The sequence below is a fragment of the Pithys albifrons genome, chromosome 5, assembly GCF_047495875.1.
Source record: "Pithys albifrons albifrons isolate INPA30051 chromosome 5, PitAlb_v1, whole genome shotgun sequence".
Taxonomy (NCBI): Eukaryota; Metazoa; Chordata; class Aves; order Passeriformes; family Thamnophilidae; genus Pithys; species Pithys albifrons.
The window spans coordinates 21,862,289-21,878,733 of record NC_092462.1 but is presented as its reverse complement, the minus strand read 5'-3'; the positions used below and the strand labels follow the sequence as shown (position 1 = coordinate 21,878,733).

General features: G+C 38.4%; 1 protein-coding gene across 10 annotated transcripts in view; it reads right to left on the bottom strand.

Moving 5' to 3' along the window:
• Positions 1 to 16,445, bottom strand: part of PDLIM5 (PDZ and LIM domain 5) — a 131,078-nt gene that overhangs the window by 76,348 nt on the left and 38,285 nt on the right. For all 10 annotated transcript variants that reach the window (XM_071555871.1, XM_071555870.1, XM_071555873.1 and 7 more), the window contains exon 3: positions 9,927 to 10,078. In XM_071555871.1, the coding sequence (XP_071411972.1) occupies positions 9,927 to 10,078 (152 nt within the window). The remainder of the gene's footprint in view (positions 1 to 9,926; positions 10,079 to 16,445) is intronic.

Genomic DNA, 16,445 nt, shown 5'->3' with positions numbered 1-16,445 from the left:
TAATATTGGACTAACAGCAGTATTAGAAGATTAAACACTCAGGTCTATTTTACTGGGCAGTGAGACTCTTCTGTGTTTCATTCAATGAGTGTTTCATCAGAACACTCAGGTGCACACCTTTCTTCTGATTTTATTTCGTTTTGAAAACTTCCCTTTGGGAAATGAAACCCATGTGCACTCCAGAACCTAAATACTATTTCAGAATTGAAAGCAGATTTCTATCATCAACAAAATGTAAAAAGAAGTGCAACAATCACTATTTACCTACAGGGCTCTCAACAAAATGAGAGTATTTCAGGGGAGAACATGAACTTCACAGAGAACTAAATCAAAATGATTGTTAATAGTTATTCCTGACTTAACTGTCATCATGATACTTTATTTTTCTTAGTATCTATTAAATTCCTCAGAGTTTTGATGGCTATCAAGTAAGATCTGATTTGGCTGAGTGAAAGGCAGATAAAGGTTATCTGCATAAGAAAAAGAGGAAACTTCTAGTTTCAGGAAATAAAACATTAAAGCTGCAAAGTAAGTCTGTTGCAAATCCAGAAATGGAATTAAAAAATTAAAACCTATGTTTTAACCACCAAATCAGTTCTGGTAAATAAAATAACACCTGAAATAGCAAGATCACTTATGGAAAACATTTTGCAAGCAATATAGCATCTTAAAATAGCTGTAATGAGCCACTGCATGAAGCAGGTAATGTTACCAGAGAAATAAAAAATGTTTTGCTACATTATGCTGCAGTACTTATGGAGTATCAGTGACTGTCATCGTGAACACCATGGAAGTCCATTAGAAAATAAGGAAATGAAAGCCAGAATTGCATCAAAGGACTCCTGAAGAAAAACACTTCATTAGAATCACTTCAAATGAAACAAAATATAACAAAAACCTAAGAATAACACTTTTCTGATGGCTTGCTCTAACTCATTAAAGAAAAAACCACCCTACACTCCCCTCTGGGAATTATTCATAAATGGGAGGAAAACAGTTACTGAAAGCACTTCCTGAGACACAGTTATGAACTTTTTCTCAGAATAACTAAAAAGCAGGACTTAGATGGGAAATCACACTAAGAGCAAACAACATTGCTTTCCTATCAGTCTTCAAAATCTGAACTACTCAATGGCTCATTTTCTGCCCTTTTCTGAAACAAACCCAAACCAAATCCAAAACAAACAAACAAAAAAACCTCCTTTCCACCTCCAGAAACCAAGACACCTTTCAGCATCACCTGTTTGTGAAGAGAAGATATAATGAAAATTAAAAAGCACATGGATTGAATTTCTATGGCCACAACAGGTCTTGACAAGGGAGGTGTAGTCCAAAGCCACTGGCATAAAATGACTACAGAAAGGCAAATTTGATATTGTACCATCGGTGGAGAGTAACCACTTTCCCCTCAAGTAGGTACTTATACCTCTTAAACAGTAGTTATTGACAGTCAGCAAAATTAACTTCTGTGGTTTTCAAGAGATTTTTTTTAAACTTCCATAATGAAGATTAGCTTAATGGTATTCCTGTACTCTTAAAATACATATATTTAATGTTTCAGAAATAAATTCAATCTGTCATCTATGTTATTAAAGATCACTTTCATCTCTTCAGTGTGATGTTTGAGTATATATCGCATGTTCTGCTTCCACCCTTCTATAGCAATTAAAAGGCTTTTCAACACTCAGAATGTAAATCAACTTAAGTGAAACAATGTTACAAGTTGGAGATTGCTATTAGGCAATGGTCAGACTCAGAGTAACAAGATTTACCACCTCAATCTAGTTGTCTTTTGTATAAAATTTCAGCATGCAAAAGTTATTTCTTGATTATAGCAAGAGCATATGAATTGAATGCGGAGTGCATTAAGTTATTCCCTACTGCCCACAAAGAGAGTCCTCAACTATCTTTTAAGTTGAAGGAAACATTCTAATGTTCAGTACATAATGATCTGCCTTTGGCACCTGCCATTGTCCACTATCCATATTTACTACTGTATTTATGTTCCTATGCTACATACTGCATCAACTTCAAGAAACTGCACAGCTTTTACAAATCTTCAGCAGCTTTAGATTCCCAGGAGAACTCTACGGTACACCATGTGAGGAAATCTGCTATTGCTATTGCTTAACTAGCCCTCAGTCCCACCCATTTTCCTGGCATAGGGGTAGGTATGATCCTGTACAAGACACTGAACTCTGTTTTTACCCTGAAACCTTCCATTTTCATCCCAGCAACTCTCCTTTGAACTTCCAGGAAACTCTAGTTTGTTGGATTCACTTAGCTGGGGCATGTTTTGTAGTTCAACTAATTGCTGCCTGACATGCAACAAAGTGCTATGTGCAACAAGATCTTGAATTTCAGCTGGAAGCAAGAGCTATACCCTTCCATTTCTTTAGTGTGTGGGTAGGCTTTCCAAAGGCATTGCTTAGCTAGCTAAAGCTGTTCAGCTCTTAAATGAAGAGCAAAAACTTTCTAACTTGCTTCCAATAAAAGCACATAGACTTATACAACAACCTTTGTATGCAAAAAAGAAACCAGCATCATTCATTAGCTTTGAATTCTTTGGACAATGTTTTAACTCAACATCACTTAATTTCAGAACAAGATAAACCAGAAGGACTTAAGATGATTCAGTTGGCTAACTGCAATGCACAGCACAAAAAGACCTTTCAGCTTTTGAAAAGCTCCTGTTAAAGTGTGAGAGTATGAGCCTGGAAGGTTTCAGGTCAGCTGTGACCCTGCACCTTAGGCACCCACCAGCAGTCACAGTCTCAGATGTGGTCTGGGAAGGCACCAGTCCATGCTCTCAGGAGAGAATGTCTTCATAAGGCACCACCAACAAAGCCCACAGAGGTGAAAACTGACAGGCTCTTTACCAGCAATGCGTCACCTCCAAGTCCTAAAGCTGACACTGACAGAGCTCAAAAGAATCTGAAGAAGCTGCGCAGAGTATTTACTTCAGAGAAACATAAGCTCAGAAACAGATTCTGCAAATTTTCAGATTAAGAGCAGCCTTCTCAGCAACACCCAATTACTGCACACCACACAGCAGTGCTGGTCCTGGAGGTCAGGTCACAAAGTTCAGGCTGATTCAGGCCATGGCAGGGCCTGAAGAATAAGTGACCATGTTCATTTAACCAATAAACCCCAGGATCCCATATTATTTCTTCACCTTATTACTTCTCTTCCTTGGTCATAAAGGCCCTCTTCAGCAGCCCTAGATGATACAGTGTTGGTTTTAATTGAAAGTCTTTGATTACACACCTTCCTGTTTTTGCATCCCTGGATTTGTAAGCTGAATGGTTCTTTGGAAACATGGAATTCTATACAAATAATATGAAAAAATAAAACAAAATAGGCTCAGGAATTTTAATATGTGGAGCAAGGCAGAGCTGTACCTGCATCATTAAGCTGTTTGGATTCATTCCCCAAATCTCTACTGCTTTGAGCTTAGAGGCCACTAAAAACTTTGATAACTCCTTTTTGTTTTGTTTGGGGTTTTTTTGTTCCCTGAAAAAGAGTTCACTGGAGAGCTTTAAGGCCTCAAGTTGCTGAAATGCTGGCATTTGGCAGGGATGAGTCCACAAATGTTTTAAGATCAGCAACAGAGTAGAAACTGGTTAAGTGTTTTCTATCGAAACTTTCAGAAAAGTACGTGATCAGTAACACAAAGTCCTATAGGAATGTCTGAAGTCTCACAGGTGCTCCACTGAGTGAGCTACCTGGAATATCTGCCACCTCAAAACTTAGTGACATGGCTAAGTTTTCAGGCATAATTAGTGAAAATTAGTATTCTTGATTGAGGGTAACAAACTAGCATTGGGGAATACACTGCCAAAGGTTTTGAATAGCAGTTAAACTACCAATATACGGTTTGTTTATATATTTCTTGTCATACAATCTCAACTGAATTCTGTAAATGTTCTGAGTTTCAATGTTCTCAATTAAAAAAAGATTACTTCCTTAATCATCCAACACTAGGTTTTGACATTCCTGAAAGAAGTTAGATAAGAATTGATATTATTAAAAGAATTACAGCAAAATAAATTGGTTTTGGATTTCGAAAATATTATTCGGAAGCTGCAATGGCTTTCAATCAATTATTGTCTCTGTTCAACAGGCATAGGACAAACAAGCTTCTTCCATTTACTAAAAAAGCAAATCACTGAAGAATAAAACTAAAGTCAAAATACCTACGTAAGGGAAATGATGATGACTGGTAAACCAAAGATGGGAGAAAAATAAGACTTCCAAACGCATTCTTATCATAGCTTTCTTAAAGCTCATCCTTATATGGTTTATAGAAACAAAATATCCACACCAAGGAACTCATGACTCATAAAACTGAAAACATGAGTTTTAACCATCATCTAAAGTGAAGCCTGTATTGTTAATACTTTGCAATCCCTTCTATACTTGTATTCTTCTGCTTGCTCCTCTTCCTTTTTACAATAGTCTCTCCTGCTGTTGGAATTAGCAGTTATACTGTTTTATCACCGTCCTATAGAGAAATTTAGACTTATACATTTTAGAAGTTCAGATCCTCCTGTAACAGTGACTGAGGTGGGCTCTTAGGATCCATGGTGCCATTCCCTGCAATGCTGATTTTTATTTTTGATAAATTTAACAGATTACTGCCTGTCTACACTACAGGAATATTTCAACATCCGAGTAGTAAAGGACTCAAGTGTCTTAAAACCTGGTCTACCTCAAGGTGCCTCACTTTCCCATCTAAAATGGGAACAAAAGCAACCATTATGTCTATATACATTGTCAGAACACACATTCAAGAGCAGGACTCTCAAAACAATAAATGGTAATATCATTAGATTGTTTTCTAATAAAAGCAATACTAGAACCAATAAAAGAGAATAAGAAAAAAAGCGTACTGAGCTAGTCTTACCGCTGAAAATCCTTTCTGGATTGGTTAACTTGAAAAACTATCTTAGAAATTAGAATTCAAATGACCCATAACATTTTTTTCCTATTACGCCACCTCAAATCATGAGAATTTCATCTGTTCTTAAGCTAAAAATCTAGACTTCTTGTTTCCAGAAAGAAAAAACAAAAATATGAGGGAAAACCATATGAAAAACATTCAGACAGGCAGGTAAAATAAATGTCATGGCCTTTGAGTTTACAAACTGCAGAACTCAGCCTTAAGGCTCAGATAAATTCTGTCTCCGAGTCCTGTCAACATGGACATCAAAAACACCCATGAGGCGCAAGGCTCACCTACGACACTTGGGCAATCCTGTGCTTTAGGGGTTTAGGTTTAAGAGGAAAAAAAAGCCAACACAAAAGACCTCCGCCCAAACAAAACCCAAATCCACAGACATCACTGAAATTCATCTATTCCTTTTTAACAGCCACATTCCTCCACTGAAGAGCTGGAAGCAAAGTGGTAGTAACTGCTCACTAACAGCTCACTGTACTCAAAAAGATTTCTGAAGCACCACAATACAACAAGAGATGTAAATAACCTTGAGGATCCTTCTTTTACTTTCCAAGCCAAATGGTCTCAATGTCTAAATTCATGCAGAGTGAAAAAAATTCCTTTAAAAATCATACTATACCTGTGCTTATCTGTTTTACTGAATAGACAGGTAAATAAGTTCTATATTATTATAAGAAAAACAAACTCAAAAACTTTCCACATTTTCTGTTTTACTTTTATCCCTGTAATTTTCACTGACATTTTTTCCAGGAGTTTCACAAGTATCAGGATCTCACGCATCCATAGAAATCCACAATTCTTTATCTTTCCCACTCCCAAAGAATCATTAAGGCAAAAATCTGGAGACACAGTCCCCAAAAATAATATTTTAAAAATAGGTGGTGGCTCTTAGCTGTTCAGCACCTTACAGATTTATTTATAAAAGTCCATGTTAAGTCACTGAACTTGAAAATATATCCAAAAATCAAGCATCTGGTTTCCATCTGTCCTCATGGGAACCAGGAATGGTTTTAACTGAAAATAAAATATTGGGGTGCAAAAGAGCAAGATCTCAGGGAGGAAGGAATTAATAGAAAGACAAATTTTGTTGGGGAAGGAGGGGAATCTATCGAGAAGCTAAAACTCACAGGTTACAAAATAAAAAGAACAAAAGAAAAACACACTCCATATTTTGAGTCATATATAGCATGAAAAATGAGCAAATAACATGCCAAAATTAGAATTTAATAATTTTTTAAAAGTATAACTTTCATACCGTACAGGGACACTTGCTTAGAGAACTAACTGATTTTAAAGAGGTATACCTGAAAATACTTGTGAACACATGCAAATGCTAAGCGTCTACTACTGCACACAAGGCTGGCAAGCACAATTTTGTCCATTTGCATTTGAGCAATCTCTAAACAAAGTGGACTTGCAATTGTGACGGCTGCATTTCCATCTCCTTTTTGGGGCACAGAACAATTCCTTATTTAAAAAACCAAGCTGTGATACTGCCTTACACAGGACAAAGGGAAGACTTTATTCACCCCTCAAATATTTTGCCAACATTCAATTAAAAGTCATGAAACATCTAAACTGGTTTTCTACATGAGGCACATTGACAGTCTCCCTCCACAAATATACTGCTTTAAACTTGTAAGTAAAGGTTTTGAAGATATTGTTTAAATATCGCTTCCAACCTCTCAGGCAAGCTACTTCTTACCCCTTGTTTAGTTTATCTTAATTTTTTGTTCCACTTTGCACATAAAAAATAGAGGAAGCCAAGTCAAAACCTGAATAGGTTAACTATCAAGTTAAAACAGTAAAGAGTCTGATAATACAGAATTTTCTCTCTCACCTTTGCCATGTTGGCTCAAGAAGTTTCCTTTGCAGTTTTTAAAAGGTAAGATGTTCTCATGTCCCAATCACTGAGCAAACTGGGATGCTGAAATACATCATCCTCAGATGGGACTCACTCAGGCTCACAGACCTAACAATCCTTATAGTGTAGCACTGTTTCTTCTGCCAACTACCATTTTGATCCCCACAACACACAAAAAAAAGCCCTTTAAAAGCCAGCAAGAAGACAGTTCTTTTTCAAATAAGTACTGATTATTTTGGTTAACCCCTCCCTAGCACACAGCACAGCCAGCCCCATCTCTGACATGCCATAAGGTCTGTGCCACACCCAGCAATTTTTCCCCATATTGTCATTGTCTTCACATTACACTTAAGTCTGTAGCACTAAATTAATTTCCACATATTCCACATTAGTGTCAAATCATAACTGATCATGAGTAAAGCAGGCATCCACAGATGAGGGCACAGCACTTCTTACAATTCACTGTGAATAAAAGTCACTTGGTGCTACCATCAAAAATATACCAACTTGAATTTACAAAATATATTCTGGTTCCCACAACTAACTTGCTCAAACTGAATTCTTTCACGTCTTTGATGAACACCATGTGGACATGCTCACAGTGAAAAAGCCATTAGCTCAAGCCATAATGTTCTTTCATTTCTTGTGGACCACGAAGTAACACCACTAACCATCTCATCATTGCATTCCTTCAAGGTAGAAGCAAACTAGCGAAGTATCTAAGAAGTTATGTACTCCTACAAGACTAACCTCCACATTCTTGCATTATAGTTTAAACTACCAGTAGACTATGCAAAAGTAGATAAAAATCCCAGTAATGTCAAAATAAAAGATAATTAAAAGCAGTAATAACAAAATAAGATAGGTCTTAGATTTTCCCATACTGTGGCACCAGTCCATATTTTGAAGGCCAACTTTGTTTCACATAGACAGCATCTCTTTAATCTTCCATGACAACAATTACAGCTTAAAATATTTTATTTAGTTCTGGTTTGTTTTGGGAGAGAAGGCAGGAACAGAAGAATATAATTATGAAGAACCTTCAATATTAAAATGCCTTATCTTGCCACCCTGTTTATTCTTTTAAGCTGTCCTTCCCATGTGCAGCGAACATCCCCAGCTAGAATGAGTCAGTCTGACCCCAAGAACCACCTTCTTCCAGACTATAAGGAAGAAACAAACTACTAAAGCAAATCTGTTAAAGAGCAGAACAAGGAAATTTTCACAGGCAGAGGAACCAGGAGAGCACTGTCTACAGCTTTGGTTTCTTGGGATCCAGGCACAGTTCAAAACAGCTGAGATCATGGGACTGCAAACCAGCAGAGCCAAAAGACAGGACATCTGTCCCACTCCCAGATGCTGGGACCAAGGCAATTCCTTTGATCTCTCTTAGTCTGAACCTGACTTAGTCTTCAGCTGTCAAGAAGCCAACAAGGGTGAGTCAGATGCTAGACTAGGTAGGAAGGGTGAGAACAGCAGGGGACCAGGCTAACTCATGATTAATTCAATTTTCAAACTACCCATCCCTGTACCCAAACAAAAGCAGCCTCAGACAAGTTATTGCCTGACCAAGACACACCTGCTATTACTTTCCTATATCTGATATTAACCCTGCCCATCCAATTATGGTGACAGGAGAAAGTGGGCCAACCCACCCACCCCACTCCCAGCTGCTGCTGGAGTGACTCAGTGGGATCCTGGAAAGTGCATTCTAAACAACCTGCCTGTCTTGTTGGGTGTCAGAAAAGCCAATGACACGTAATTCTTCTAATGAGCTGGTATAATACCTGTCTTTCATCAAGAAACTTTTAATGCTACCTTTACAAGTTTCACTTCAGAAGATGCCCTAGGCCTGAACCACACCACAAGAACCTCCGTTCCTCAGAGATTGAGTTAAGGGAATCCCTTACAAAGGGTAGCTAAGGAACAAAGAACAGGACAACAGGAAAAACAAAACACAACAAGTGTGGCTGAACTGTAGCCTCTTTTAGAAGAAAGCACTGGTACAACCATTCAAGTACATGTCACTTAGGGCTGGGAACAAGCACCCACCACATTGGAGAGATGGATATTTGTCAGATCTAAAACCATGTCATCTCTTTAATACCAATGAACTCCCAGAGAGATGTAGTCCTTTCATTAAAGGTAGCATAATTTGCCACAAAAGACAGTGAGTAACTGGTGAAAAGATACACCTCAACCAACACTTTGCATTGCTGAAATGAGGCAGAAAGAGCAACCATGGCATACAACTGCTGTTGTTTTCTTTGAAAACAAGAAAAAATGTTTCTCCCAATGTGATGGATTCAGGGGCCAATCCTCCTCCAAGATGTTCACTCACATCATAAAATCAAAATGGCAGTCTTGTAACAAAAAACAATATTTAACCCTGGGAGACTTATGAGAGCTTGAAGAATTTCTTGCTTGTGCTGTTGCTCTTTCTGCTCCAGGTTCAATAACCCAGATGTAAGCATCCTGCTCCCTTCTTTCAACACCTACCAAAACATAGTCCCAGGCTAACGGAGATATGCTGGGATTCAAAAAATTCCTGTTTCAGGAACAAGACTTGACCAAGCTGTAACCTCTATAGCAGATGCTTCAATTAGCAAAGGGAAGCTGACGCTTTGTGAAATGGTGGCATTACTTTGGGAAACATACCTCTGAGACTCCGGGCTGCAGTATTTTCATCCATTTAACTCCAGGTTTAAGCGTTTAACCCATGATTTTGTTTGCCAATAAAAATTATGCCATGGGACTTGACCCAAAAAAGAAATGCCCCTAGTCAGCTGGGGCAGGCAAATAAAAGCCTGAATAAGACCTGGTTTCAACTAAACAAGTGAATTAAACAAAACTCAAAGTTCAAAAGGAAGAGGAACTAGAGTAGGTGACACAAGGTTGGAAAAGGTCTTTGTCAACTCACATAATTAACATCTAATAAGCCTTCTAAAATGCTATAAATCAAGATAGATTTTAGGCTATGGCAGCACATCTTTCAGTCATTTCCACTTAACTCCATGTACTTTGCCAAACCACCTACATGTTTTTATCCTCCAAACAACAGTTATGATGACGATCAATTCCCTTTAAATAAAGGTATCTTACCTTTGCAGAGTCATGTTCAAATTGCCTGTACATGCCTTGATCTTGTTTTGTGCTTCTAGATGAGTCATCCCATCTGTGCTTATCCCATCAATGGTAAGAACCACATCACCTATCCCCACATGTGCTTGGGCTGCCTTGCCACCATCATTGAGCTGAAACATAACAAGAATGGTAAATGAGAAACCTGGATGCTTTATGCTTATACTGAACACAGAATTACAATATCTTATTCATATTGCTGTTTCAGAGAAAGAAAGAGGAAGAAAAAAAATATATCTTTTCTCCTTTGTGAGTCCTGTGAACACGTCCCTGTGAAAATTGCTGCAGTATTTATAGGTACTCATTCTTATTTCACTTCAATGACAGGAAAAGTATTGCATAGTATTGCCTCTTTTTTACAATCAAACTCCACTTTACTGGCTGGAAGCTATGGACATTCACCAAGAGACACAAATAGGGACAAGCACTCAGTTTCCTGCATGCCAAGTCCCTTTTCTCCTCATACATGAAATTTTTCTCACAAGAGGAGAGAGAAAGATTGTTAACCAGCTTTTTCCATTCTAGCTTTTCCACTTAAAAATTTCTTCAAAGTTCATTCATCTATTTGTCAATGCCTGGTCATGTATATGGAAGCCAATACTGAAGCTGAATTTTCCCCAGCTGCAACTGCTAGAAAGTCAAAAGTTCAACATCACAGACAGACCAATGACAGGATACGGTTTTGCCTTTCTCTTCGTAGGTTTACAGCCCTCAGTGACCTCCAGTATATTCAGATCAGAATAAGAAAGGCCTCTTGAGCAATCAGATTCTTTCATCAAGGTCACTGGCAAATTCAGCTCAACTGCCTTTGGTCCACTTGAATGAAACAGTCTTGCAACACAAACCTTTGTAAAGTTCACATTATTGGCCCCAACTGAACAATAAATTAATCTTTTCATCTGATATCACTGATTTCAACTACCTTCATTCCCAAGAACAGAAACCCACGTAAAGCAAAACATGCTAAGATACACGCACTGATTTATATCCCTGATCTTCAATCTGCTGATCATTTTATAGCTGGCTGCAAAGAGCAGTCCTGGATGGTGCAAATTCCCTCTTTGTTCCCAGATGTATTTCCTATCTTACAGCAGAGATGATGTATCTGCTGGTTCTGTGCATACAAAACCTGGCAACTCTCTCTGCCAGCAAGCACAAGTCTGTTCCCTGAAGAAATCACTATTTCTAGGGAAGTGCTGCAAACAGCAGAATTACTTTATTTCCAAAAGTGGCATTTACCTTGGGCCCCAATTGTGCTACAGCACGTGACTAGAGAATGGGGGTTGTTTAGCCTGGAGGAAAGAAGGCTGAGGGCAGACATTATTAACCTCTACAGTTATCTGAAAGGAGGTTGTCGTGAGGTGGGAGTCAAGTCTCTCCTCCCAAGGTTAGAAGAGACAGGATGAGAGTAAATGGTCTCAAGTTGCACCGAGTGAGGTTTAGTATGGATTTGAGGAAAACTTTTTTCATAGAAAGCATTGACAAGCATTGGAAGAGGCTGTCCAGAGAAGTGCTGGAATCATCATCCCTAGAAGTATTCAAAAAATGTGTGGACATGGGACATGGCACCTGAGGATATGATTCAGTGGTCAACACAGCGCTAGGTGCTGCTAGGTTGATGGTTGGACTTGGTGACCCTTAGGTGTTTTCCAACCTTAACAATTCTATGATTCTGTATCTTCACAAAGGAAGACAGAAGGAAGGCTTTCATTTCTGCTGTTCTTAACTGCCTGCTTTAATATATTCAGTAGGAACCAGGAAGTTTGGTTCATTGTTGTTCCTTTACAAAGTACAGTCACCAGTCTCCACATCATTCACTTCAACAGGGTAAGTGCAGTTAAGTCTTGAAAACTGTCTTTTGGTATTACCTACCAAATAGATAATAATGAAATATTAGGGGCTCATTCATTTGTGCATGAATGGTCGCTTGACCAGGTAAATCTGTGGAAAGTGTTCCATCAGCCTACCTGATAGGGTTATGTCTTTCCTAAAATCCAAGAGACTATGATACACAACAGCAGTGACATGTGTACTGGATGGCATCTGAAGACAAATACTTTAACTGAGAAAAGTATCATGTAATGCTGCAAGACAAATGCAAATGCAAAAATCTAAAAAGGTTACCATCTGACAACATATAGACTAAACCCAGGAAATTTCACAGTCGATCAAAGCTGGCATTTTTCTACATCAGTTCCATACTTTCTGACTGAAGTAGCAATCTTTAGCAGCTAAAAACAACAGACAAAATTTTAAACAAAATCGGAAAAATCCTTGCATTTGGTATTAGACTGGTGAAGGGAGAGGCCTGAGATGCAAGAGACTTGTCACATCTTCAGATTCAAAGTAGGAGCCAGTACCTCAGCATTACGAGTCAACATAGCCATTTTATCCAGGGTTGAAACTAGAGGGTGCTAACAAGGAAAAGATGGCAGAGCAAGTCCCATGCAAGGAAGAAACATAAAAGACAAAGGAAAAAAGGAGATGCTCTGGTTTCAGACAAACTTTTTGACTTGCTCAATTCATAAGAATTACAAGTTTTATAGTGTGTCCTTTTACAAAATACTTGAACAACAAAGGCAAAATTCCTCAAAAAAGTTTGGTGTTCACATCCAAATTCTGAGCTACGAGACCTGATTACTATAAAACACTGATCAGGGAACTCCACAAGTATCTAGAAAGCTATGACCAACATAGCTATTTATAGGAAAGCTCCTCAAACCTTTGGATGAGGGATGGGACCTGCCATAAACAGATCCCTAAACCGGTATGTTGTAGCATGCTGACATTTGCCAGCAAGGTCTGGAAAAGGGAAAGGAACGTAAGGGTGCTAAAAGCTAAAGGTCAAATGGATCACTGTGCTTTGTGATTGGGCTCCCCAAGTGAATAAAATTTAGCTCTCGAAACGTGTGCAAATGCACATGATGCTGACATGCTGTAATTTGTGATGAAAAAAGAAAAAAGCAACCTGCGCACAATTTGGCAGTAAGACTTCAAAAGCAGGCTTCAGGGTAACTATTTTCATGGAGGGGTGGGAAGCCTTATCATCCACAGAAGTGTAAATTAAAACAAATTTATTCATTTTGAAATAAGCCAAGCATTTTTATTTAATTCTAGTGGCCAACACATAACAATCCACTACTAACCATCTAACTCTCAAGAGGTCACTCCGAAACTCTTGCCCACAGGGGATGAAACTCTTTGCAAGTACATGTAGAAGACCGCTGTAAAATCATCCAGGAAAACCCCAGGATGAAAATTCCTTAAAACTATGTCTGGAAATGTCACCTTGGGGATGAGGAAAAGAACAGACAGGTCCTGAGAAGCATGATGAGTCTCTGGCTATGTCCATGAGTCCTGCTGTACAGGCAGGGAATTGAATATCCCTTGTAGGTGAGGCTGTCAGAGACATATCTGGACAAATCACTGGGCCAAGAGTGTGAGAACTGCACATCCAAAGGGATGCCAGAGCAGTAATGTCCTTATCTATACACAGTGGATAAGACTTCCAAGTAACACCTTCTGATTCTGAATAAGACATCTGACTAACCAAGAGAGGGGGTTGATACTTCTAGGACATCTCAGCCAGAACATGAGTCTTCCCTGAAAGTACCAGCCAGCATCTCTAGCTTGTGAAACACCTACAATGAAGTGGGCTTGAACCTACAAGGGCAGTTTTACCATAGATGCAAGAGAAATATTATCACAAGAACAAGTATATAAACAAACATCTCGACTGAACACAGCAAGAGAAATGAGAACATTTGAAATAATTACGAACCTTTTTCAGACTGCAGACCTCAGGAGACTCAATTTTGACACTTCTTCAATGCTATAACTGTGCATTATCATTACAAAAAATAAACTCATATCCATATAGGAGATTACATATGCAAAACTGTGTACATATTTGCACCCAAACTGCATACATATTCAAAACAAAACCAGAAGAAAGGTTATACATAATCCTCATCACAATGGAAAGTAACTCAATTTTTTTTTTACCTAGATTTTGAAAAATCCAATACATGCAGAAGATTTAAAAATACCATTTTGATTTTCCTTATATAGCATCACCTACAAGTTATCTCACTACTACTGTTGTACCCCCTTTTCCTTCTTTGTCCTATACAAGTGATTTTGTTCTTAAGCTCCAAATTTAATCTTATCTCAGTAACACTATCCTGCATGAGTCACCCATAAAAGCATAGTATTACCTGGAAAAAAGACATATCCTTAAAACATATCTTTATTAAATGTGTCCATGTCACCACATGGAATCAATACAACAGGATCTATGTGACGAAGAGTGGAGCATTAAAATTATAAAAGTCACTATCTAAAAATCCAACTAACCTCTAAGCACCACAAATATTCTTCAAATCCCTGATGGATCTGTTTTAATTCTGTATTTGCAAAATGATGCAAGTTTTTAAAATCAAGCATGAATTAAAGCTACCAAAAAACCCACAAAAAACAACACAAAAAATATCAAAACAACAACTCCCCCCTTTTTTTCCTTGATGTTACACCATGGACTTTAAAGCTATGAACTCGTCAAACCCGGAATGTTTCCTCCTAGTTAATTCCATGTCTCTGTACTCTGGGAAGCTTATTTGGAGAGAGAAGGGGAGGCAAGCAGGAGACATTTCATGATCAGGCACCTGCTGAGACCAATCACTCCCCCAGGCCCCCACAGCAAAACTCTTCTCTGCCCCTCAGCAGCAATCAGCTTTGCGGCTGAAAGCCAAAAGCCAGTCTATGCCATCCAGAAATGTCCACAATGCTTTCTAACAAACATAAGTAAAATAACCCATCCAATATTAGATTTCAGTTTTGTTTGGCCTTAGAAAAAAACCCCAAACAAACCAACAAAACAAAAAAAATGTTGTTCTTGTGGTTTTAAACATCAGAATTCCAAAACTGCAAATATCATCCAAAAACATATTCCAAATGGAGATAGAACAAAACTAAAGCAGTTCTTGATCTAGGATGAGCTTCAAAAGCAAGGTATAAAAAGTCATCTCACCAAAGTTCTATAACTCAGGGTTTGAAAAGCAAGTGGCCCAAAACACCCTGGAATGCAACTGTTTTATAGAGCTAAATTTTAGCCAGCTCACTATTTTGTTTTGCAATAACCAATGAGTTTTTTACTTTTAAGCTTTAAGGAGATATTTTGAAAGAACCTTTCCAGGAAAACTGTATGTGTGCACACACATGTGTATCTCTGAATCAATGTAACTTGCAGCCTAATTAATTTCCAATTAACATATAACCATATATTTTTCTCTCACATGACTAAGAAGAAAACTTGACAAGCAACTCTTCTTTGAGCCACCATTATTTTGCATTCATGTAGTAATAAATGAATTACTTAAATTGCACTTACTCACAGGACAAAGGTCTATTTGACTAAAGATCTTTTCCAAACTGTCTGCCCTGAATCAACCCTAGCTGTAATCAGCTTCTGTGACAGTTGTGTATCACAACCACTTTCCCAAAGAAACTATTTTATAGTCTTACAGTAAATAACCTTCCCTCCATCACACAAAATCCTTCAATGTTGTCTGCACCTTTCTCTCAGAATCTTACTCATTGCACCTGATTTAAAACTCTCTGGGCTAGTTGACGTCCCTCCAGCTTGGGTTTTACCCCTTGAGCATTTGATAAGCAGTTGGATATTATAGCAACTCAGTTTAAAGTCATGAATAATCAAAGCAGAAGGCAACCGGACAACGATCTTTATATCACTACTGCTCCTGCTTCTCTTTCAGTCTACGTTCCTCATGATAATAAAGTATTTTAAATATGTAAAAAGTCAAAACACGACATATTCATTTAGAGAAAGAACATTACAAAAGAACTTTGCAGAATCAGAAAACAAGCAAATGGGAAAAATCTCTTTCAGTAAATTACGTTCTGCCTTTTGACAGACATTCAAACCAAAGGACTTTATCTCCTTGCTACTATACACTTCATACTAACACTTACATTCATTATCTGTTACTATCTTCAGTATTCTTAGCCTCCTTTCACCTGACCAAAGTACCACCTGGCACCAATTACCAGTATTTCAACAGTATCCTCTCAAACATAGGTAGAGCTCAATTACGCTAAAAAGCACTCCTTTGGTGAATTGCTGCAGGAGAAGAACACAAGCTTGCTCCAAAATACAAGGTGGGACACACTTATACTCTGTAGCTGTACCACCTGCGTCACACAAATTGCATGTCTGGCCTGACTCCTGATGGTTACCTCAGCACCTCACAGCCTGCAGAGGCATCAGAATGGAACACTCAGGGTCAGCAACTGAACACCACAAGCACAAATAGGGTAACTCTGTGCTCCAGCATGACCTACCGAACAGGACAGCTCACCAAAGCCCTTCCTGACCTACTTCCATGACGGGAAGGAAGTAAAAACCCAACTTACACTCCAGATTCTCCTGAATGGGGGGAGAGGGAGGGGGGAAGAAACAGC